Source organism: Tyto alba, unplaced genomic scaffold (genome assembly GCF_018691265.1).
Source record: "Tyto alba isolate M040663 unplaced genomic scaffold, T.alba_DEE_v4.0 Super-Scaffold_7, whole genome shotgun sequence".
Classification (NCBI taxonomy): domain Eukaryota; kingdom Metazoa; phylum Chordata; class Aves; order Strigiformes; family Tytonidae; genus Tyto; species Tyto alba.
In genome coordinates this window covers 13287988-13312191 of record NW_024881328.1, presented here as the reverse complement: position 1 = coordinate 13312191, position 24204 = coordinate 13287988, and the positions used below count along the sequence as shown (strand labels likewise).

Here is a 24204-nt window from a genome sequence, read left to right as displayed (position 1 = left end):
TGCTCTTCTGGAGAAAACACATTTGGGGCCTCTGTGTTCTAAGCAAGAGGCTGTGCACAGATATTAGTGTGTGCCACTGGGCTCTCCATGCTCTCCTAACAGCCAGTCCTCACCAGGCTGCCACACGCTCACTTTCCCTCTCCCTTCTACACATGCGTACACACTCACACACCAGTCTACATAAAATATTTCGACTACTTCCACTTACTGGGCACTCGGTAATATTTTGAGTCCACAGGCTCATGTTGGAGCTGTCCTCAATGGTGGTGCATCGCTTCTGCTTGTTATCCCAGCCACAATAGGGGTCTCTGGCTCCTAAGCATTCCCTGCATGTGCAAAGAGAAAAGATTAAAGCTCTTAAAGAATGTCTAGCTCTAAAGACACGTATTCAAGTATAGTGCTTGTATATGACAGCTGTCAACTGCACTGAGGCTCAGCAGAAGAAACAATTTCTTCTAAGCAGAGGTTTACCTGCTTGGAAGGGGAGAACGGCTGAATATAAGGGTGATAGGACACAAAGCAAATATCACTCATAGAAGCTGTAGATTAAAAATCAGTTCACTCCTCTCCAAGGCCTAGGGAAAGAAAATGACTTTACAAATTTTAGTCAAAGAACACTTGTCATTGAGATATCTTTGTGCCCACATGTAATCACTCAGCAGGCCAAATCTCACACAAAGCAACCTCTGTAAGTACGCTTTCTGACACTGTGTCCATCCAAAGGGGTTAGACAAGCAGAATTAGCCAATGGACCAGTAATAAAGGCTTTCTATTAGTCTTGGCCTTTGCTGGAACAATGGTTTCATTTATAATCCCAACATCAAGATGTCAGTTTGGAAAAGTCACAGCAGAACATTATTTCTAAGCTTTTGGCTGCTTTGAACACTGCTGTATTCATTTTCCTCCTGAATCCATATTTACAGTCTAAGTGTGTGTTCCCAACATGTGAGCTGTTAAAGAAAAATAACTAGGGTTACTACTGCCACTAAACAGAGAAGGTCAGTCACAGAATTAGTCTGTACCAATAAAATTCATCTGTATTGGTTGTTCCCATGAGTTGCTTTCGAATTGTTAATTTTCATTAAGAAAACGTAACAGTACAAGCTACATCATGCATGCATTAGTGAAAGACAAATAAGAGAGGACTAAATCTAAAAAGATTTTCAACATTATTTTTTATCCCAATGATCTGTTTTCTTTTATGACACAAAAGGCTGATAGGTTCTTTCCAAAAGTCCTAAATGATTTGAAAACTGTCAATTAGACAGCATCAAGGGACCAAGAGGAAAAAATCAGTTCAAGAAGCTAAACAGGAGAGTAATAAAATTTATTCTAAGGGTATGATAAATGAAACATTAACAAAAAAATAAAAAAGAAAATATTCGAATGCAATGAGATGTGAACTGTTCCCTCCCAGAAATCTTTGAAATCCTACTAGCCTGTAATCAGCCACAAATGAAAAACCAAGTCCCTTAAGCACAGCTGAAAACACTCTATCAGTCTGTACTGACTTCACAGCGATTTGCCCCAAAGCTAAACCCTAGATTGTTTTACTGTCTGGTATCCATTGCTTTTTTTGTATATCTATCTATCTATATAGATAGATGTGGATATATATATGCAGAAACGTGTATATATTTATATTTTAACTATGAGTTTCCAGTTGGATCCTACATGGCAGCTCCTACATGTCCTTTACTAAAGATTTCACACACAGAGTTGTAAGGAACATAACTTTATCTTTCATGCTTTTGGAAGGTAGTTACAATGACTGTCTCTACTACATTTTTTCTTCAGCTGGTTCAACACACTCAAGGAAAAGGCGAAGATGATTTTGTCCCAGCCCCAGGCAACAGAATGTCAAATATTTGCCTAGAAAAGACTTGGGATCCTCAGTCCAAGGACACAGAAGAGTTACATGCTGCTTTGCTCATTATTCAGGCTAAGGACTCCCCATCCTGCTGTTCTGGCAACCCATACTGCCCTCACACCCATGAAGTGGGGCTGCTGCCATGTCCAGAGCTGCCTCTGCTGTCCAGCAGCCCCTCTGCAAGGGCAGCACCCGCTTAATTACGAAGCAGACACCGGGGCATCAGCCCACCCTCTCAGCAACTCAGCACTTCAGGAGGAAACTGAGCAGATTTTGGAGAGAAGAATAAGAGAACCAATGGGGTGGAGGGAGGGCAGGGCAAGAAAAAAGCCCCTTGCTTTTAGTTAGAGAGCCTTTCGGTCGGGCATTCAGACCCTGACACCACGTACACGCTATTGTTTCCAGCTGCATGAAGCCATTTCACTGGGCACCCGGCGAACTGAGGGAGGTCATTGTAATTCATAACAGAGAAGGCTGTTGTGAGCATCACCCTATTATGATACACTTTTTCTCTGAATTTAATTTATAGGAAAACATGTGCTGCATAAATTCAGGAAATAATCTCCATATGTTCTGTGCTGCAGCCCTCAGCCACTCCGCAGGCTGCAATATATCCCGGTTAGGCACTGACCACTTTGCTGGCACTATCATAATGTATGTCATGTAGCTAATGGGCTGCTCTTGGCTGAGAGCGGCGAGCTACAGATCCCTAACGGTGCACTCGATGAATCACAGCCTGCAGTCCCCTGCCACCGCCACTGACCCCCAGCTGACGGGCCATCAGTAACGGAGCTCAGAGCCGCCAGAAGGCCAGGATGCTGCGCCCCGGGAAAGGCCCAGCGCGGTGCTTGTCGGTGGGGAGCAGCGGCCACCCCGCGCCGCGCCGTCCCTGCGCGCTGCGTCCTGGGCATAATGATTTTCTACCCAGCCCGGGCTCCGCTGGGTTGTCAAAACCTGCACTCTGTAATTTATCAACTGTCAAATCCCGGGGACTTCTCCCCGTCTGACGGCAGGCACTCAAAACCATTTGAAATCTAAAAACAAAATAGCTATGCTGTCTGCCTCCCTTCAGGATTCAGAGCCCACTCATCTGCCTCAACTCTGGTGAGAAACCTATTATATCAGCTGACAGCAATAAACTTAAGGGTAAGGAGGAATGTATTTACTTACACACAATTTGCTCCATTTTTTTTCCTTTTGTAATCAGGAAAAGCGTTACAACGTGCATTATTACAAGAGAACAACACTTCTAGGAAATACTTTAAGTGAACACTTCAAAATCCACCCTAATTTATATCTTTACAGTATCTTTAGAATACATATCCCTATTTATGTCATTAAGAGATAAAACCATACCAGCAAACACACACCAAAAGACAAATATATGTGTGAATACATTCATGCACAGATCAAAATGCTTCAGAAATGTGCTGTCATTCTTAGCAGATCAGGCACCACGGTGTGGAAAATGCAAAGGTATCACAGCATTTCCCTGTGCTCAGAACACAAAATAAATTGAAATGTTTATGTGTAAATACCATTTCATATTAGGATATTGCTGAAAAGTCTCACACAGGCCATGAGACCCAAAGTCTCGCAGGGCAGCGCGTAAATACTTTGAAATAAGATACAAAGGAGTTTACATGCTGTAATGAAATTCTGATGTTTCAAAGGCAATGGGATTTCTGCCGCTGGCTCAGTGGGGCCATATTTCATACCACACATTCAGGGAACACCACACTTAGTTCTCCTCAGTGGCAGTCTGGGAATGCCTCAAGGAACTAATGACACTCTATCGTCTCCCATCATAATTCACACAGGTAGAGGGAACCAATTATCCCAGAAGACTACCCAAGCGTAGCAGGTTAACGCTGGCTGTATTAATGCTAATGACTTAGTTAATGAAATCCCACAAAGTGGGATGCTTGTCGAAGTAAGATGGTGATGATACCACATGGCCCATGCCCCCAGTTCCCTTCTGGCCATCTACTAACTGTAGTGCATTTGGTGAGGACTCAGGAGAATACCTCTTGACGGATATCTAAGAGGTTGGATTTATTATGACAGGGCATTGCTATCAATAGCGATTCACTTTAATTCATTGCCTGGCAATAAACGTCTTATCTGAGGCATAAAGGCATACACTGAAAACGCTCAATTGAAAAACAATTCCATTTGTATCTCCTATTCAAGGTATTTTTTCCTCTGCTTCCTTATTCTCACTTACCAAGGACATTTGCATGAAAATAAAATCTTACTCATAAGAGCTCACCTGCTGCCTCCTGCTTGGGAGCTGTAAGCCTCCCTGTTGCTGGCTGTTGCAATCATTTCTACAGCAGTGATCTGGGATAACACAAAGGATTAAAAGTCTGCAAGCAGGGCACTATCCACAGCCCGCTGAAGTCAACGGAAACTCTTACCTATGACTCAAAAGAGTTTTTATGGGGCCTCTGAAGCCTGGCAGTGCTGGGCCTTCACTAATAGCATATGCTGTAAAAAGCCTTCTGCTTCCAAGATGCTGGTCCTGCCCAAGATGTCCTTTTTTTGTAATAGCCTGAATGACGTCTCCTTTCAGAATCTTCATCAAAGCTTAAACATCCGTAATTCAAAAGTTTTTCATTCCCACTTTAATTTGTTCTGGGTCTAGATAACGTCATATTTTGGTCATTTTTCCCTGAGAGTTAAAATCCCAGACTGTGTAATAAATGGATCATCAAATCAACAGAACCAGACCCAAGTGATTAGGCTTCAACAGACTAAAGGAAAGAAAGAATTACTAGAGCTTCTTTCCATTCTTATTACCAAGCAGAAGATACACAAAAATGCCATTTTGTACCAAAAGGTACAAAACAGTCATCCAGAGCATTCACACTGAAGGACTCTGCTCCTCTCATCTGCCAGGATGTGCTTGCTCTCCCAGTTTTCATTGCCCCTCTTTTCATTTATCTCTTTCTCACTCCAAAGCAAATAGGAATGGAACGACAGGACATGATGGTCTGCAGAGGCAGGGCTCTAGACCTAAAGACCAAGAAGCTCCCTTCCCAAACTGTGTTTTCTCTCAAAACACTGCCACTGTGCCAGGGGAGGGTTCTGCGTTTTTGCTGATGAGTTTGGAACCTGCAGTGAACATCACGTTCCCCAGGGAGATATAATAACTGTCATAGCACCTAGTCCTTTAAACCCCCATGGGCATCACCAGTTAGTTCTTTAGAGGCACAGAGACAGCAGCGCTATCAGCTGGTGCAGTGCAAACATTTATAAGCCTGATGCCGGAAGGCACTGAGCAACACTCATCTGTGCTCAGCACCTCAGGAGCATGGGCAGCACAAGAGTTCACCTTGCTCTTTTGGGGTGTAAGACCTCAGAATTTCACACTGGTTTGTTGCACTCTTCAAGCAATTAACTCTAAGGGAACAGCCCTTTGCAAGCAAGCAAAAGGGGGGTTTTAGCTGTATCTAGTAGTTGCAAGCACGAGGCTGTGTTTGGCAGACAGGCATTTCCTGACAAGGTTAGTTCACTGTGTCCCACTGCTATCAACCTATGGAGGGGATGAACTAAACAAATAATCATATTAGCTTCCAGTCAACCAAATCATAATTACTGACAACCTCAATAGCCCGTGCAAGGAAGAGCAGACTTCTGTCTTTCCTAAAGCCAGATGGCATGAAAACAGAAGAATAAGAATCAAAAGGATGTTCGTGGCCTAAGAAAATAAGATTAGAAAGGGAAAAAAAAGCACCAGACCTTCAAACAATCCCTCTAATTTTGATACCTTTAAAAATTAAAACTGCAGAGATGAGTTAGTGATCTGTACAAATCCATTATTTTTCCCCACTGAGAAGTGAAGCCAAGTGGAACTGAGCTGCTTTAGTCAGATGCTGGTCAAGTAGCAGCTTCATTTCTCAGCTGGTGGAATACAACACATTCCATGCCAGATGCTACTGCCCTTTCTTCAAGACAAGTAGCCACGTACTTCATAAGCAATTAATGGGGCTGTTTGTGGAGCAGGGCACTGCTTGAGAAGACCATACTACAGTTCACAGGTACCATCACTGGGAGGGCTACAGTTGGTGTTAATCTGGACAGACACGGTTTGGTATTGTGGCATTTGATACAGGACGCAGAGGCAGAGAAGCTGAAGTGTGTGTGTGTTGTGTGCATGTGTAATTTATCACCCACACATGCTGAGCATCAGTGATTGCTGCTCTGCACATGATTTGTTCTGAATGCATAAATTAAAGCCATGGTGTAAAACGACCTCTAAAACTGAAGTCCATTTATGAGCCAAACATATGTAACTTATTTGAAAGAAGCAGTGCACAGACAGAGGATTTTCAGAGGCAGTTTCATCTCATTTTTCTTTCCACATCAGGCACCCTGGCTTGCTAGTTTCCACCTCCTGGCCTACCATTTTCAATATCACTTTAATCGATTGTGGTTTATAGATTATGGCCTCGCACAATCTACACAACAAACTATTCTATTTCTTACTTTCTGACATCCCATTCCATCATCTTTTAGCAACAGTGACTTCTTTATTGGATAAACGTTTATTTTTATTTTTAAAGCCGTGAAATAAAACAACATTGCATTTATTCAAATATGAAGATTAATGCCATCCTGAGAAAAGTTCTGATTAAATCTGGATTTATGTTTACATCAGTAAAGCAGGTTATCAAAAAAAATGAGTGTGTTCCTCCACAAACACTATTAGAAACTCCTGTCAGTGTGCCAAATAAAACTGACCTCTAATAAAAACAAAAGTACAGAGGGCCTCTGACTACTAGTGATGGGATCAGTCATCCACAAGAAAACTTGGATGCTATTAAAGTCCTAATGAAAGGAATAGCCAGAAGGAATTCCTGAATGCAGGCATGTTTGTCTGGATTGTGAAGCACAATGGTTTCCTAGCCTCGGCAGGCTTTTGAGCCTTAAGAAAACATGCCCCCCAGGGCTGCCATATGGAAAGAGGCAGAGGGGACTAGACATCCTTTTGGAACGGCAGCTTGGGCAAATCAGTGCACTCAAGTGTTATTCCTTGTCTCTGCCCTGTGTCAGTCAGTGTCTGGAGGCAGCTGTCAGATTAAGACGTGTTCTGCTCCTGCGTTTCTGCTTTGTGGTTACAGATCTGAGACTTCTGTGTGAACATGGCAAATTCCTGTAGTCTGGTGGCGTAGGTGGATACAGGAAAGAGTGGTTTAGGCAAGAGCAAATCCACTGCAAGGGACACAGACAGGTGCTTTGCATAGCCTCTGCAAGACGCTGATGATTTAAGAACACAAATTATGCTAAAATGGGGACATAAGAAGAGAAAGAAAACTGTAAAGGCAGAAAACTTAGAAAGAAATGTGAGTGATGATAAAGAAACCTGAAACCAGTCTACACTTGTCACCCAGGCTGCGCAAAGTAATCCATATTCAAGCAGCTCCTTTGTGAAAGTTGGATTTTGTTAAGCTCTGAGTAGTTATTTTCCGTTCAACAAGATGTAGATTCAACTAGACAGAACCTTTGTAGATTAATGTATGTTGGAAAAGGCAGATAAGTATTAGACCACCTACTACACCCTGAGGATCTAACGCATCTCTTGTCCAATGCAGGGCTATTTTAACATTGCATAAGGGGCAAAATGGTCCTAGCAACATATTTTCCATTGTTTTTTCCCATGTAGTTATAAAAGCACCATCAAACAATGTCCATTCCACTTTTTAACAAGAGACAACATCACTTAAGTAAATGGATATTCTTGAAAACCAGCCCTACCCCTTTGCAGACTGGAGTATTCCCATAGATCTACAGTACTTAGGCATTTTGACAGGTAAAAGACACTAGATAGTACAGTATTATGTTCTTCTACAACCCATACATATTTTATATACTTATATGTACTTAAAATTTAAACTTAAACCAACAATAACAAATTTGTTCTGTCTCCAAATACTTCCTCCTCTCCAAACAGGTAAAACAGCACATTTCCCAGTAAAAAGTTAATGATGCATCTGTAGCAATATATTCATTCAGTACTAACATTGGATATATTTGTGTTTCACACCGCAAATGCTGCCTGGAAGCCTGAGACATGAAGCAAACCAGCCATGGCAGCAGTAAGGCTGTAGATTCTTTGCATCAGAAGCCATGTTGTTGAATATGACCCTGGCCTAGAATACAAATCTTATGACATAATAGTAGAAAATTGCAAGAATTGACAGATGCAATGGATATCGGCCCTGGGGCTTGCTGGTAGCTTTAGTTATTAATCTTGTTTGTATAACAATAGCATCAATGTCATCCAAACATAACATATTCCAAGAAAACTACCTGCTTTCCTGTCAGTCGCCACTGTGTTGAAACTAATTTCACATAGCCCACCTAGCAGGCATCAGATAGTAACGACTTTTAGACATCATTGATCTGAGTTGGCCAAAAGCCAGCTTGCTAGAAGTAAAAGGATCCATACGCTAAGCCGTTTCTGATCTTGAGAACTAAGTCATGTTGGCAGTATGCTTTAAAAATAAGGAGCAAACAAAAGCCCTTGGCACATTCAACCTCCCTGTTTTTACCTCCCTCCTAACAAATCCAAAGCCCCCCAAAACAAATTGGCAACCTAGTCATGATAGTAAGGAGGCAAAAGGCAGTGAGCCCTGAAATTAGCTGATTTTGTTTGGCTTTTTCTGCAGTGACCTTCAGCTGTTTCAGCAGTTGTATAACCCCAGATCCTGGTTACTGCTCAATTCCCCTTCTGCCCCAGTACCCCTGACTCAGGGCCATTTACATAGTTCGGAGCTAAAAGTTGGAGCCTAAATGTGTACAGGCAGCTTAAAATTAATGTAAAGCACGTCACTGGTTTGAGCATTTAATAGAAATGGGAAAAACTGTAATAATTCACCTGGCTCAGAGCAGAGCCCCTTTCCACTCTTCCATCCTGTGTCCTCCCTTTTTTCAGCGATGTAAACACCAGCAATCTCAGCACAAGCTTATTCCTCAAACTCAGCTTCTTGCTGGTTTCCCTACTGGCCCCACATTGCGTTTCTCTCCTCACTGTTATTTGTGATTCCTTCATACTTAAATGGCATCTACAAAATATGCTATTTTCTTTCTTCCATGCCATTAAGTATAATGTCAAATAAGATGAAACTGAAAACCAATCTGTCTGGCACCTACTGGAAACATGCCCCTGCTCACTACATTGCCGCTTACCCCTGCCTTCTATTTTTTCCAATTTCAAACACACATGGCCACATACCCTTCCCCAGGCTGTACAAATTAAGCTCTTCAACTGCTATCCCGAAATCCAGGTTTCTTAGACCTGTACTATCCCATGAATCTTAAAGGTCCATACCCTGCAAATAGTATGGATGTGCTTAACTTTACATATACAAGCAGCTACATTAAAGAAAATGGGAGTAATTACCTTTTACAGCAGATGCAAATGTGTTTTCAGGGTAGAGAAAATGGTATAATTTTGTACTTCTATTTAAAGAACTCAGATCCATTTCATCTACCAAACTTCATTCTTTCCAAGAGCTTTAGTGATCATGGTTCTCTTTGATGTCTTCATTCTCTGTCAGTGGGAGTCTCGCTATTTACTTAAATGCAACCAGAATGCCAAACCAGATGTTTAGTGATTTATTCTGATGTATTATTGGATACTGTGGATGACAAAAGATTGGGCTGAGCGCTCTCCTTTCTGCCTATGAAGTCTTCCAAAGCTTTTCATCGTTATTGGTGGTACAATAATTAGCTAATTTCCTTAATTTTGGAGAGGCCATATCAGCCAAAGCAGATGGAAATTGATGATTAAGCTTTATCACAATATTTTTGCAGGCTGTTACCTTTCCTTTTGCCTCTATTTTTAAAGGAACGTTCAACGTACTGAGTATTTTTTAAAACTCAGGGAGAAGATTTTCAAAACAAAATCTGGGCCAGATTTTCAACAGTCTCAGCTCAGAAGGGGCTGGATTTTCAAGGTCTTTGATAAGCAATATGGCCATCAATGTCACCTCAAGATCTGATGGATGCTGGGCTCCACTGAACAACAGTCTCTGCTTTGTTCCCTTCCCTACCTCTTTTTAACATTTTCTCTCCTGTGCTTTTTACCCAAAAGTTGTTTCTTGTTTGTCCCTCAAGGAACTGTCATCATTCTGATGAAGAGGTCAGCGGAATTCCAGCCCATATTCAATTCACTTCCCTCAAAACTGAGAAAATTTTAGATGTCTTCCCAGTCTGTATTATTCCTCCAATTAAATTCCCCAGCAGTTTCCTTCCTGGAATCTGGTAATCCTGTAATTCTGGTTTTGCGATCCTAAATTCAAGTGCTTCATTCCTTTGTTACAAAGGATTTTGCGCCATATAAGGAGTAAAAAGAAGAAAATAACAATAACCACCAAAGCAATCCTCCTGTGATATCTCAACCCCTTTAAAGCGTAGTGTGGATGTGGTACGGGGACTGTGCTTTGAGATCCAGTTTTGCTCTTTGCAGAGAGAGCAGAAAACTCTCTGCTTCTTTACTATCTATGGCTGCTGACCCTTTTCTTGCAAAAAATCCCTGAAGCCATTTCAGGAGTTACTCACCTATATGTACTTAGTTGTCTGATCACTGGCCCAGAGGTATTTAGAGGTGAATTGTGTTTCTCACACAGATCTCAAGTCAGCAAATAAGAGTACTTGTCAGCTGAGTCATTTCTGCCAGGTTTGCATTAAGCACCATGGCCGGAGGGGATGTACGGCAGAATTTAGGCCAAGTAGGAGGGCAAAAGCTCAGCATCACTCAACAGCAAACTCCCTGCAACCGGGTCAAAAAAGCAGGCAGAGTTCAAATGAGAGCATGTCATAGCTACACACAAGAGGACCTGGCTCTCCCCATAGCCTCAGAAGCAGGAGTATCATCACTGCCATGAGGCTGACCTGCAGTGGTACTCACACAACCTGACAGAATACTCACACGTGAGCACAGCATGACAGGGAGAGGACAGGCAGGCCCAACTATTCTCAGAACTACACTGTACATCCCAAAATTGCTACCTGCTTCATGCAAACTGCAAAGTTTATGCAGAAAACTGGAGAGAGGAAGAAGAGGGAATATCAGCATAAAGTCCATTAAAATAAACTGCTCAGGACAGGGAGAGCAGAAAAGGTGGATATTCAAGACACCCTCTGGTCTTATTCCCAAACTTATTTTCTTTTCTTCATTTGAATGCATAATCAAAAAATGGCTACAAAATCACTCCAAGGCCCACCACAGGGTTTTGTCTGCTCAGAGGCCCATGGCTCTGATGCTGCAAAGGGGCAATACAAAGAGATCACAAAGTATTCCCCACAACAACTAGCTTAATTTTCCTACCTGTTTGATTGCAGTTACTAAAACAAATAATATCACCCCACCTTATTAAAAAATTACTAAATTACCTCTACAGATAATACCACCTGAAAATAATGGTCTAGATCTGAAGTCCTTGCCTCTAAAATTTAGGTTCAGGGTTTGTTCAGACACATTCTAGAGATATGGTGATGTCAGTGATAAAGCTGCAGTGCTGACTCTCCAAATATCCCTATGCAAAGCTTGGGGGCAACTTGAGGTAAAAATCCAAGCTCATTTGAAAATTGCAGGGAGATTACAAAGTTTTCAAAGCCATGCAAAATCCAGCAGCAAGAACAGCCAAGCTACCACCCAGCAAAGCAGCCTTCAAAACGCTCAATGTTCAAAGGGCTTGCAGGTTTTGCTCACATTGGACATCTTCCTAATAGTCTCCAGTGAGAGTGGGGAACAGCAGTACTGAAGCACAACAGGAAAACACACGCACAAGACAAGGTCCCTGCAGGCAAGTCCAGCCTGTATATTTAAGCAGCTGACATTACAAATGTCTTCCCATTGCCCTGTTGCTAAGACTGGCTGTTCTGAAAAGACAGATTGAGACAGGTCAGCAGGCACACACAAAACACTGCTCAGACACCCAGAAATATATTGGGTCAACGACATGGGGCTGAGTTACTGGTCACCATTTAAGAGATTAAATTGGTGCTGTGTCAATAAACAAACAGTAAAGGAGATGGCAGAAATCTTTTTCCCTTTCCATCTCTTTCCTTCACTGCTGTTTTTACCCCATCCCATTTTTGAGCCTTGGTACTAAGCCCCAAGGTTTTAAAGCATCAGAGCAGCAACGATTGCTGGAGGGGATCAATGCTAGGATCAGTTTTCTCTCAATACATGATCACCCCTTCCAGGGAAAAGGGAGAAGGCAGGGTGAAGGCAAGAGCTCCAAGTCTGCAATCGAGGACCCACATCAGCCCCCAGGGTGTAAAAGGCTTGGAAGTTTCCTGATAACATGAGGCACAGCCAAAGAAAACAAACAGTATTGTGGTATTCCTGCCTGGGAGGCACAAATTCTCCATCACCTCCAAGCTTCCTGAGCCCCCAGCAAAACGATTAGATTATAAAAACTGCTGAAACCAGAGCTTTTCAGGGAGGCTGGTCAAGAAGTCACAGCACAACAAAAAAGTAAGCAAGGGGTGTTGTAGGGGCGGGAGCCCTTCTTCCCGTGGTGGCTGTATATTGGCATGTATTAAACATAGACACAACAATAAGCAATAAATCACAGTCCAGGAGAAGTGCCAGGTGGAATGCACTGGAGGAAATTAAAACATCCTTCTTGATACAGTTCAGTATTGAAAGAAATACAAAGGAGACCAGGTTGACTTATCACCTACATAGCCAGGATGCTAAGGGGGAAAAGTGTTCCAGCATTTGAAGCTGAAAAAATTGCAGTTGAATAATCTCCTACCAAAAAAAGCTTAGCTTAAAAGGTAGTAGTAATAATAATATCACAAACATCCTTTTAAACAAATAAATAACGGCCTTCCTTGGCTTTCCTAAGTTTTCTTCTTTTTTTCCTCCTTTTTATCAAACGCACAGTCCCTCCACAATGCTGAGCCATGGGGCAAAGGATCCATTGCGACGTACACAAGTACCCTAGCCGGTCAGCACCCGAATGGAGCAAATTCTGACCTCCCACATTGCCAAACATATGCACCCACCATGCTGTCAGGAGGCCCTATCTTGTGTACTTTGGTATTCCCCAGTGGCTGGCTTAAATTGCCTAAAAGTGTCATGAAACTAGTCAACGGAGGCAGAATTTGAGTCTCCATCTCCCAAAGAGCTGGACTGCTTCCTCCTTTCACTGAGAAATGCCTCCAGAAAGTTTGGTTTAGAAAAAAGACAGCATTGGTACACAAGCTTCCCAGTAATTTTAGCCAGGACTCAGTGCCATACAATTGCATAAATCTGAGGCTGCTTGTGGCCATCAGCAGGCAAGGGAACCTCTTTGGAGCTGGGTTTTTGTTTTGCTGGGATAAGCTTGTACCATCAGGGGACTGCCCTGCAGCCCTCAGGTCCTAAACAGTTGATGCTACTGTGAGGTACCCCCAGCCCCCCGCCCTCCAGCCACTGCTGCTTTTTCCCTGCTTGTCCCCTTTTTAGCCAGTTGAGCAAAGCTCCATCATTTGAGTTTTAATGGAAGTGTCACACAAAGTACTTAAGCAGGCTGAAACTGGGGCATGATCTATAAATTACCGGAAAGCTGAACTCAAGAGTAGGAAAAGAAAGAAAAGGAAGAATTCATTTCTCTTGAAACTGGATCATATATATGTATACACACATAAATATTCTCAAACTGAAGCTCTCCAGGACAGCCTGAAGAGGACAGCTGTTATGTTCTACCTTTTTTAATCTCTGCTTTTAAGGGCTGAGGACACGTTGGCATTTTCCAGCTGTGGTTCTCTTTCTCTTACTAAAAACTTTTGTGTCAGCCTGTCTGTATAAGCAACTAAACCTTTACACATTAAACACTTCTGTGTCAAACTTGCAGTAATGACCAAGTTATATTTTCTGAAAGGGATAATTAAGAGGTTCAATGAAAATAGAGCTGGCATTTTTATATTTAGACATACATGAATTTAGTACAAGATGATAGATAAACTCTACTTGTTGAAAATAAAATGTTGGTGACATTTTCTATATCAGTTATTTTGGCAAGAGAACAGGGACATCTTGCAGTAGGCCATGAAAGAGGAAATCCGTTCAGACGTTGCTAACAAAATCCTGTCTCTTGTCTAGCACAGAGGACATCAGTTTCAGGCAAAACTCTCATCAAGGAAAGCAAGACAAAAGCAAGAAAGGAGAAGGAAGAGTATTTTCAAGAGGCGTAAACAAGCAATTACCCATAGCAGGCCACACTACACACTCAGGGAGATTATTTGAGCACATCTCAATCAGTTGCTATCACACACTTTCTCCTGCTTAAATGTAGTGATACCATTTGGATGCAAAAACCTTCTATGCACATTTCTGGGTGGAAAATTGCTCTGAAGCTAGGGCTGACAATTAAAAAAAGCCTTTGTGTTTTTTTTTTTTTTTTTTACTCCCTTTAAAAGGTACAATCAAGGCACAAAATCTATCCAGGTGTAAGAGGTGTCACATATACTTGAGATGAGCTATTGGTTTCCAAAAGCAGTAACAAGTTGCCACACAGCCCAGCCCTGCCTGCCTCGTCAGATGTTTGAGAGGTGATCACTCGGATAAGCCAAGATAGGCTGGCTGCAACCCAAATTCTGGAACCTGCAGCCATATTGCCAATAAGAGCCACCAGCAAAACACATGGAGTTAATAAAAGCAATGCTGAAATGTCACGTTAAATAAAAAAAAAAAAAAAAAAAAAGAAGTAAATATTGCAAGTCCTTCATTGGTAAACATACAATTAATTTCTGATGAGGACTAATTAATATTTACCAAAAAAAAAAAAATATTGCTTATTCTCATTGCTCCTGTCATGAATGTATCTATCAGGAGATGCACTTTCAACAGTGTCTTTTGTCTTGTAGCGATGAAAAAAAGCCTTCTAAACTGAATCAAACTGGAATATGTTTCCCTGGTGCTTTCCTTTTTAACCTGAAGTGGAATGTATCAGAGCTGTAAATTTGCTTACCCTTCTGTTCTGTACATGGAGCATCTCTCCAGAGGAATTTTTAGCACTCCATTATTTAAGCCCACAAAGAGCGACCTGTCGCTGTGCAGGATTTGGAGACTCTTGATTGCTTCTCGTTGTCCATCAGGGAGGATCTGCATTTCCTCTAAATAACAACTCCTCAAGCTCCTGTTAGTGGTAGAAAGGGCCTTCAAGATGGTGCCATACTCTAATAGAACAAGAAACAAGGCACAAGTAAATCTTGGAGGCATTGACTTAATTTCATACCTGCCTAAAAAGTGAAATATTAATGTAATCTTTACACAGCTGCTTTAAACCTAGTTCTGGGTCATCTGCTGCCCATGGTAAAGAGAGCTCCAGCTACATCATTACAATCCTCAGCAGTTCTCAGACATTACAGAAACCGCCTGTGAATGCCTTTTAATGGAAACCCAGAAAGATGTGAACTATTATTTCCCAGTTGGAGCATTGAGGCAGAGAAGAGTCTGGTCGCCTGATCAGTGAGTTATACAGCAAGGTGACCCAAGACAGCAGGGATCATTTCTGGTGCCTCAAGTCTGTATTTATTTTGGTTTATGGAGCAGTTTGGTGTGATTTGATGCCATGACAAATGACAGCAGATGCAGCAGCCCTGCTGGAATCTCAGAGGCCTCTGTAATGACTGCATGGGTCACGGATCTAATTGATCCTCTTCCTCGAAGAAGCCGTTCTGCCAGCTTAATGTTATGGCATGAGCAGTGCATACACAGAAACATATATGTTTGTGTTCACAGTGCTCTTACCTAAACAATTTAAAGATCTGATAAACTGCAGGAGATTTACGATGGGGAAAAAGGGGCAACCACACCATTTTTCATTAAAACCTCAAAGACGTCTGTCAGCTCTGATTGTTCCTGAATCTTTCTATCCCAGTAATTTCTGTACTGGTGCCAAAGCTCATCAATTTACAGTGGTGGGGTTGGCTACCATATGAGCTTCTCTTTCACTTAGGAGGGCCTTAGGTGTGGAACAAGACTGAGGCCCAAGTTTGGGCTCTGTTTGTCTCAGGGTTGGGTTCATGTTCAGGGCTGACTCTGTGCAGGGCTGTCTCTACTGAAGTATTTGACTGCTTTAAATGTTTCAGATCCAGCAGATCTTATTCTTCAGTCACCACTAACCAGGGCCAGAAAGCAAACACAAATAAGGAGGTAAGGTTATGGCAAATGATATGAGGCAGAAAGTATCCCAGCTTTCTCTCAGGCTTTGTAGCTGGGACTCCTCACTTAAAATATCAAGATATCAAAATGGCAGAACTATGTTACATTTCCCTTTAAGTACAATATTCTCATCATAATCAATGTCCATGGAGGCTCCCACAGTGGGAATGTTACTAGAACACATCCAAGGTGATCACTTTTGAAGTAAGTGGTGGTAAAAGTTAGATAAATTATGACAGTCCTGGAAGGTGGTAACATGAGAACGAGGCAATGACTCTGCATTCAGATATGAGATTAAACTAACACTTATGAAGGCAATCCATCTTATTCTAAAGTCAAAGCTTCTTCAATAGAGGATAAAAACATTATACCCATGAGGCTAGCCATATGCTCTGATTAATCAAACTATTTAATTTAACTTCTATCATTAGTATGAATATGGGATAAGACAACCATTTATAACACTTTGTCCTTCTTCAGCATCTTTCATTTATCCAAGATATCTGTACTTTTCAGAAGAGGCAATGTGTCCTGCTAATTAGAGAATGGCAGTAGAAATCAAGAGACTAAATCATATACTTAATTCTACCGCTGGCTTGCTATGCAAAGCACTTGCCACAGCTTCCCCATCTGCATTACATTTCAGTGCATGCCCATTCCTGAAAGCACTGGGAGTCATACACCAATAGGCACACAGAAGTGCAAAGACAGACATAATTAAAACCTTGGGCAAGCCTGGAGGTTAAGTCTCATTGCTTATTTAGAGATGAGTATGTCATAGCGCAGAGAGGCAACTTATGTGCACAAAACCATAGAGCATTTCAGCGACCTTTGCTCTTCACCACTGTTATGTATTAGCCTGATTAGATGAAACATGTTTTTATATAAGGGAAAAAAATGTTACTGTTGCTTTTAAACACAGTGTAGATTTATGGTCGGTTCACCTGGGACTCTGCTTTAAGTCCTCTGTCCTGCTTTTAATTTATTCAGGCAAACTAACTTCCCTGCAGATCTGTGCCAAAATGATATTGAATGACAACTGTGTAATGGCATCACAACCAGGTTCCCAGGGCTGCTAAGTCTACGAGCAAGTAGAGGGAACTTTCTTAAGCCGTGATGCTCTTACCTGTTCCAATATACATCACATGGTAGAGAGTATCCTTCCCCTGAACGATATCAACCACCAGTTTGGAAAATCGAATGCTGTCCTGGGTCACATACGGATCTACAGTCACCGGCTGCACGACATCGTTCATCAGGAACAAGCGCTGTGCATCCTGCAGGACTCTCTCCGTTAGGTTCTCATTAGGGCTGTCATCACTCAGCGTCCCACACTAAACATGGAAGATTGAACTTCAGTACCTGCACTTCCTCCCCACTCCAGCAGCCCAAGACCAAACTCTGCAATTCTTCTGGAAACCCATGTCCCGTTGATTTCCTGGGGAGGCAGGTCTGTGTGAGGGTTACAGGATCAGGCCCTTAGCCTGATCATAGGTCCTTATCCTAGTTTGGCCTGTAGCCCACTCCTTAAAAACATTTCTTCCAGCTGGTCCACTGACCAGCGATATGGTGTTTCATTCCCTTGTCATACCTTGCAGCCAGCACACCGGAAGAGGAAAAGGCATTAACAAACCCAAGAGGAAAATTAGGAATTAAAACTAGCTGTAGAAAATTAGCAGTGGAGAGAAAGTTTTTGTGGTGATAAATCCTTGAAGTATTTCAAATAATCTTCAGATTCTACCTGGCATCTCAGTCTGCACAATGCACAAAAACTGGAGGTTAAAAAACCTGAAAAACAGGTTGGTTTTGCATCAAAGAACCCAGCTCACCACACTGCTTTTCTCTGATGTGGTCCCTTCTGAGCAGACCCCTTCATCTGAAGCAAGGCAGGCTAGCCACTAGTTCTCCCCTCCCCACATGTAGCTCTTCTATCCTCACAACAAATGTCAGATCAACCCATGTTCATCCACCCTCCAGCACCAAGGGATGCACTGAAACAGGACTCGATGCCCTTGTCCACCCAGAACAGGGGGGAAGAAGAGAGTTCATCTTGTGTCTTTTAAACATCAGCGTAAGTCTTACCACGTAGGTAGCACACTTTAAGGGCTGAGTTTCTATCTCACACTAATCTCTAGAATTCAGCACTTTCAAAAGCCAATGCAAGATTAATCATAGAACCATATAATACCATGTTGGAAGAGGCCTCAGGGGTCAACTCATCCAATCTTACTTTGCAAAGCACAGTCCAAACAAGACAGCCCACCATCCTCTTCAGGTGAATCTAAAGTGTCCAATGTTGTGGAATCTACCACTTCCCTGGAGAGATTATTCCAGTGGCCAATTGTTCTCATTGTGAAAGATTTTTCTCTTTTGTCCAATAGGAATCTCCTCAGGAGTAACTTGTACCCATTACCCCTCATCTTTTACATGTGACTCCGTGTAAACATGGAGTTTCCATCTTCTTTGTAGCCACCCTTTAAATACCAGAATATGGTGATAAGGTCTCCCCTGAACCTTCTCTTCTAAAGGCTGAACAAACCAAATTCTCTCAGCATTTTCTATATGGATTAAATTCTCCATGCAGTTTTGTGGTCTCTGTCAGCAGCCAGGGCTAGATCTTCACTCCTCCCCACCATGCCATGTATGGTGGGCAGAAGATTTATTACTCCAGAAGACAGCTGCGTCACTGGTTATTTATCTTGCCCAAGGCCATGAGAGTCATTGGTACAACTAGAAATCCTGCGAACTCCCACACTCAGTCCATGGACAACTTTGCTTTTCTCCAAGTGAAGGTCACACCTGAGTAATTTCACTAGAAAAAAAACCCACAGATCTTTTTTTTCTTCATTTTGGGTCAAGGTGTTTGGTCTTTCCTTGGAAGAGAAATTAGTATACTGCAAATCAGGATGTCAATTTACAGCACTGCAGCTACAGTGTACGGATTTCCCATGTGCATGCTCTGGATAAGAATCAAAGCAACTCTTCACAGTGTGGCTGCCTTTCCGAGGTACGCCATGGAGAGTATCTCTTATGACATGCTAAAATGAGTTTACAGGAATTCAGCTCACACTGACACAATCAATATTGGTCCTAATGGCAGGTGCACTAAGCCCTACAATATTTTGGAGCTTGTGTGAACTGGGTGAACAGGGTGATACTAACTCCCACCACCTATGAACATGGTCACTTTTTTATCAACTTAAGCATCTTCCTGAGTAGGCAGACTAAGGAAACGTCAGTGCGTTTTTGATGTGTCCTCAGGTGGGTTTTACTTTTTTTTTTTCTATTGCAATGGTCTTTTTTAGTTCATGACTCATCCCACTTTCTAAAGAGTTGTTATATCTCTCTTCTGCTATATCCTATACTCCTACTGGTTTAAACTACTGCCTTACTTTGGATCCTTTTCTCCCCACTCACTTTCCTTTCTAGAGCATCACTGAAGGAGGAGTCCCAGTGGCAGGAATGTCATTGTTGGTTTTGTTTTCTGTTCTCATCAAGTCACAGATAATCCTTTCATCAGTCTTTTGGCAGCCTGTATGCTGACACAGCATCCCTCTGGTTTGGTTTTATTTTGTTTTGTTCTAATTTCCTGATTATCTTCACTGCCCTGATCCTCTATATCCTTCAGTATTTCTCCTTCCTCTCTGGAAGAAAAAAAAAAAAATTCTGGCATGCTTCCCTCATCTTCTGAACACTGAGGCAAAAAAATTAATTTAATTTTTTTTGCAATATCTGCCTCTTCTGTCACTAAATTACCCTTGTCATCTCCTAAAGGCCCTTCACTGACCTCTTGTTCCTCCTGTACTTGAAAAACATCTTAATCTCTTCTTGCAATCTTCCTTTTGTCTGCCACATACCTCCTTTTCCTTTCCTTATTTTTCTCTGTCCCTTTTCTTTCATCTTGCTGCTGCAATCTTTGCACTTCACATTTTATCTGATACTTTTCACTACATGGAAATGCTTTCCAGAGTCCTTTTCTATTCCTCCTGGGTTAGCCCAGCAAGGGACAGAAAGTCCTTGATTCTCAGTTAACCTTAATATTCACTTTAAAATAAAAAATAATAATAAAAAAAAAAAAAAAAAAAAGAGAGAGAGAGAGAAAAAGCCTGGCCATGTTTGGCATGGCTGGGCTTTCAGCAATGCTTTCTTGATTTTCAGTGCACCAAGCTGAGGGGGTGATCGAGAGCTGAAACCTCCCCCACCTTGTACAGGCAGAAGCCCTCACTCAGGTGCCATGAGGGATTCAGGGGGAGGAATGAGGTTCCTCAGCAGGAACCTGAGCACGTCTCTGCCTGCAGCATGGACCTGCCTCCCATCTGCTCTTGCTGTGATTCCAGGTGACTGCAGAGTCCTTTTTGGAAGGTCCCTGACATCACCAGCTTGAAGGCAGATGGAATTTGCAGGCAGCCTCAGTGCCTTTGCCATAATAAAGGAGACAGATTCACACAATCAGGCTGAAAGGATTCACCATGGGGAAGTGAGGACTGGAAGACAAGCCCATCCTCCCCGGCATTCCCCAGGTGGGAAGGGACTGAGCTGTAAAATGGGCTCATGATTCAGAAGACTCAGGTGTGCTGGGGCTGTCACACACGTACCCTGCACTGCACTGATTGAATCTGGGCATAAAGCAACTGAAGTTTTTCTGTAATTTTCAAATTGGCCTTAACTGATAATCCTGGAAAGCTGCTCCTTCATAAAAACAAAGGTATTTAAGGTGAGAAAGAACCACTGTGACCATCCTCATGTGTCCTCTTGCACCAGTTACTGCTGCAATACATCCATGACTTCTGTCTGAGCTACTGTGTCTTAGAAGGACATCCATCTTGCACTGAAACACTGGTAGCCTTAGGGGCCCTATCAAGTGACAGAAAACTCATCACATCCTTACACAGACACAGCAGTTAATTACCTTTCTTGTTTAAAAATATAGGTTGTCTCCATTCTAGTTTGACTTTGTCCAGCTTCAGTTTTCAATTGTTCCCAGTTTCGGTGGGGACATGTCTCTCTGTCCCCTTGTGAGGATCACATTCTCGGAGTTCACGTGTCGGTGATGAGCGTAGCAGAGATTTAAATTATTCATTATTATAAAAAATTTAAACCTTCTTATTATCGGTAAAGTAATTCGATTTTTGCCATGGATTCCATGGTTTCAATAACATGTGTTAAGGAGTTCTACAGACTAAAACACTCATAATTTATCTGCACCATGGGTCTACCTGGAAAAATAAGCCCCACGCAAATCAACCCATTGAAGTGACAGAACGTAAAAGGGACTGGAGTAAACCAAAGGGCAGCAGCAGTACCTGGAAGTTAGGGATGGGGTTTAACGTTGGCAGCCAGGCTGATCTTGGGTTTTCTTGGTAACGGAAAGGGCCATTAAATGCCTGAGTAATGGCGCTCAGATTGAAGGCACACACTGCTGAGGCAGCTATGCTGTTTCTGGAAAAAGGGAGAAAAAAAAATCAATTTAATCATTAGAACATTGACATTTTCATCATAACAGACATCAAACTCCACTCAAATAAAATACATGTAAATTGCTAGATGTACAGTGATACCAATCTCACAGGGAGTAAAAATAAATAAATAAATTGTAAAATGCAGATGGCTTGCATGACAATTTTGAGAACTAATTTTAAGCTTGGTTTTAAAATGTCTGTGATTTAAGGGCCATGCAAGCAGTTCTGACAAGAAAGGTGAATACAGTTTAATTTGCATGGATTATGTGTGTCTGGTCTTATTTTTATTTTTTTAACAACCCATCTATCTTTATTGATTACAAACAACCTAATTTTTAATCTCTTGGTGTTTCTCAAGGTGAAATTCTGTTTCTACAGGCTCCTGAAGTCTTCAGCTATAAAATATATCCCCAAATATTGTGTATATATACATGTTTATATTTAAATTTATACATATATATATGTACGAGAAAATACACAGATGCATGCAGGGGAAGGGAAAGATTGACACTGCAAACCAGACTGGTTGTTACAGCAGCTCAGCACGCAAAAAAGTCTTGCTAATATGTGAAAGCTTCCGTTTTCAATGATCACAGTTCACTTTGCATTCGCAGCTGGGAATAGCAACTGTCTCGGGCAGACTGTTCACTACGTACGCACCAGCCAGGGGAGGCACAGCTAGGGAAATGCCACTGTAGGAAGGACTCTTTGGAAGGGAATTTGTTTTAGGAATGCTCCACTGCCCAGTCAGACTTGCACACCGATGGTTGGCCTTTGCTGTCCCATTTCAGACATGGAGGACCCATTTCTGCAAGGTCTGCTCAGCTCCTTTTGCCTCACGAGGGTTGGAGGGCACTTCCCAGATGGTGAGGACGCCTCAGGGAAGCTGGCCCAAAGAGGGATGTTTGCTAAGTGGCAACCTGAAATTCAAACCTGCTCCCAGCTCTCCCTTTCCCCCATGCTTTTTTTTTTTTTTTTTTTTTTTTTTTTTAAAAAAAAAAAAAGAAAAGGAAAGAACAACAGTTAGAGAAAAAGATTTCAGAATAAAACTAAAAATAGGGCTAGCACAAGAGACTGACTTGTCACAGTGCCTTTTAAATAAACCAAGCCCTGCTGTATGTATCTTTCTGCTAATTAAAGCAATTTGAATTCTCTGAAAAGAACACATTTTTTTTTACTAAACCAATAATTACACTCTCTTGCACAAAAAAAAAAGCCTTGCTCCACAATCTCAGGCTGGAAAGCAGAAGAACAGATTCTTTCACAGCATATTTCTTCCAAGCAATACAACATCAGGAAGAACTTCTTGCTTTGCCTTCCCATTCTCTGCACCCGCCCCTGCCCCTTCCATCCCCGGAGTGATGGAGTAGCTCACTTTGAACATGTCAAAGCAACGCTGGGCGAACCTTTCTCCACTTTTGTCTGAACACCGCTGACGCAGTGCATGCTCACAGACGGCAGCTCTTAAGACAAAGCTAATGATGGATGACTAGTAAATGCCTTGAGGCACATATGGAAAAAAAAAAAAAAAAAAGAGAATGAGAAATAAAATGGAAAAGAAAGAAGGAAACCCTACTAGTCTAGGAAAAATACTTTAAAAAAAAGAAGGATATTTTTAGGGCCTTGCTAAGGACTCCACAGTTTAGACCTTTCCCTTTGCTAGAGAGAAGAAAGGAAAGACGTTTTCCATTAAATCTGTGGCCCATTTTCTTTTCCATCTGTGGCCTGGCATATTTCCCATCCCTCCCTATGAAATGTTTGATCCCAGTCTCAAGCCAGTGACATCAACTTGTGCAGCTGGCTCCTGGGTTGTCCTGGTGTGAAGTTATTCCCACCTCCTACTTCCTGTGATTAACTAGGTGGTTTAGAGAATGGGTTAAGTTCAAGGAGGCTTTCACATTGTCTCTCTTACCTCCCAGAAAAGTTTTTATTAAAACATCTTAAATATTTCATCAGCAGCTTCCTCAAAAAGCTCTCTTTCCCACTTATTCAGCTGGGTGTAACATAACATGAAGCAATAAATCTGTATGTGGGTGTTACCATAACCACCAACACTGCTTTGTTACAAGATGACCCTAAAATGCATTAAACATGAACCTTTCAAAATAAAAATACCTTTAAACAAAAAAATCATAGTTTTGTGATGCATTGGTACTCTAATATACAGAAATTCAGACTGGAGCATACATCAACCCTCTTTGGTATGCAGAGCTCATGCAGCATGACATAAGTCCCAGTGGAAGTTAAAAGAATAATTACCATTATTTCTCTAGTCGGATGACAAATTGGAACATTTTCTCTCTGAACTCTCAAAAGAACATCATGTTGTAGACACAAAATGCTACTTGATCTAACTTCAGCTATTATCAATAACTCATTTCTTCAATTACACAAATGTTATATATTATATTGTCCTCAGAAGAAACAAGAGAGAACATACACCTGTAATGTATGAAGAGTAACTTAAGTCTAACCCAAAGGAGATGGGTAACACTCATCACATCTCATGTTAAACCTGGGAGACAGACACAGCAGAAGAGAACCATTCCAATCACAGTTAGTCTGTGTCTCCCTGCTTATAGTCCAAAAACTATACTGATTTGGTAAATATAGTACAGTTATTAATAATTTTCTTATTTCCAACTTCTGTTCTTGGCCGGATGAATGGAGAATGGGTAGACAAAATGTTATCATTATGGGCCTAG

At 41.8% G+C, this 24204-nt stretch overlaps 1 protein-coding gene across 9 annotated transcripts in view; it reads right to left on the bottom strand.

Moving 5' to 3' along the window:
- The window catches only part of SEMA5B (semaphorin 5B), a 270332-nt gene that overhangs the window by 39856 nt on the left and 206272 nt on the right, over positions 1-24204 (bottom strand). For all 9 annotated transcript variants that reach the window (XM_042784212.1, XM_033003412.2, XM_033003408.2 and 6 more), the window contains 4 exons: positions 21344-21479; positions 17167-17374; positions 14845-15052; positions 209-326 (listed from right to left, as the gene is read on the bottom strand). In XM_042784212.1, coding sequence (XP_042640146.1) covers positions 209-326; positions 14845-15052; positions 17167-17374; positions 21344-21479 — 670 coding nt within the window. The remainder of the gene's footprint in view (positions 1-208; positions 327-14844; positions 15053-17166; positions 17375-21343; positions 21480-24204) is intronic.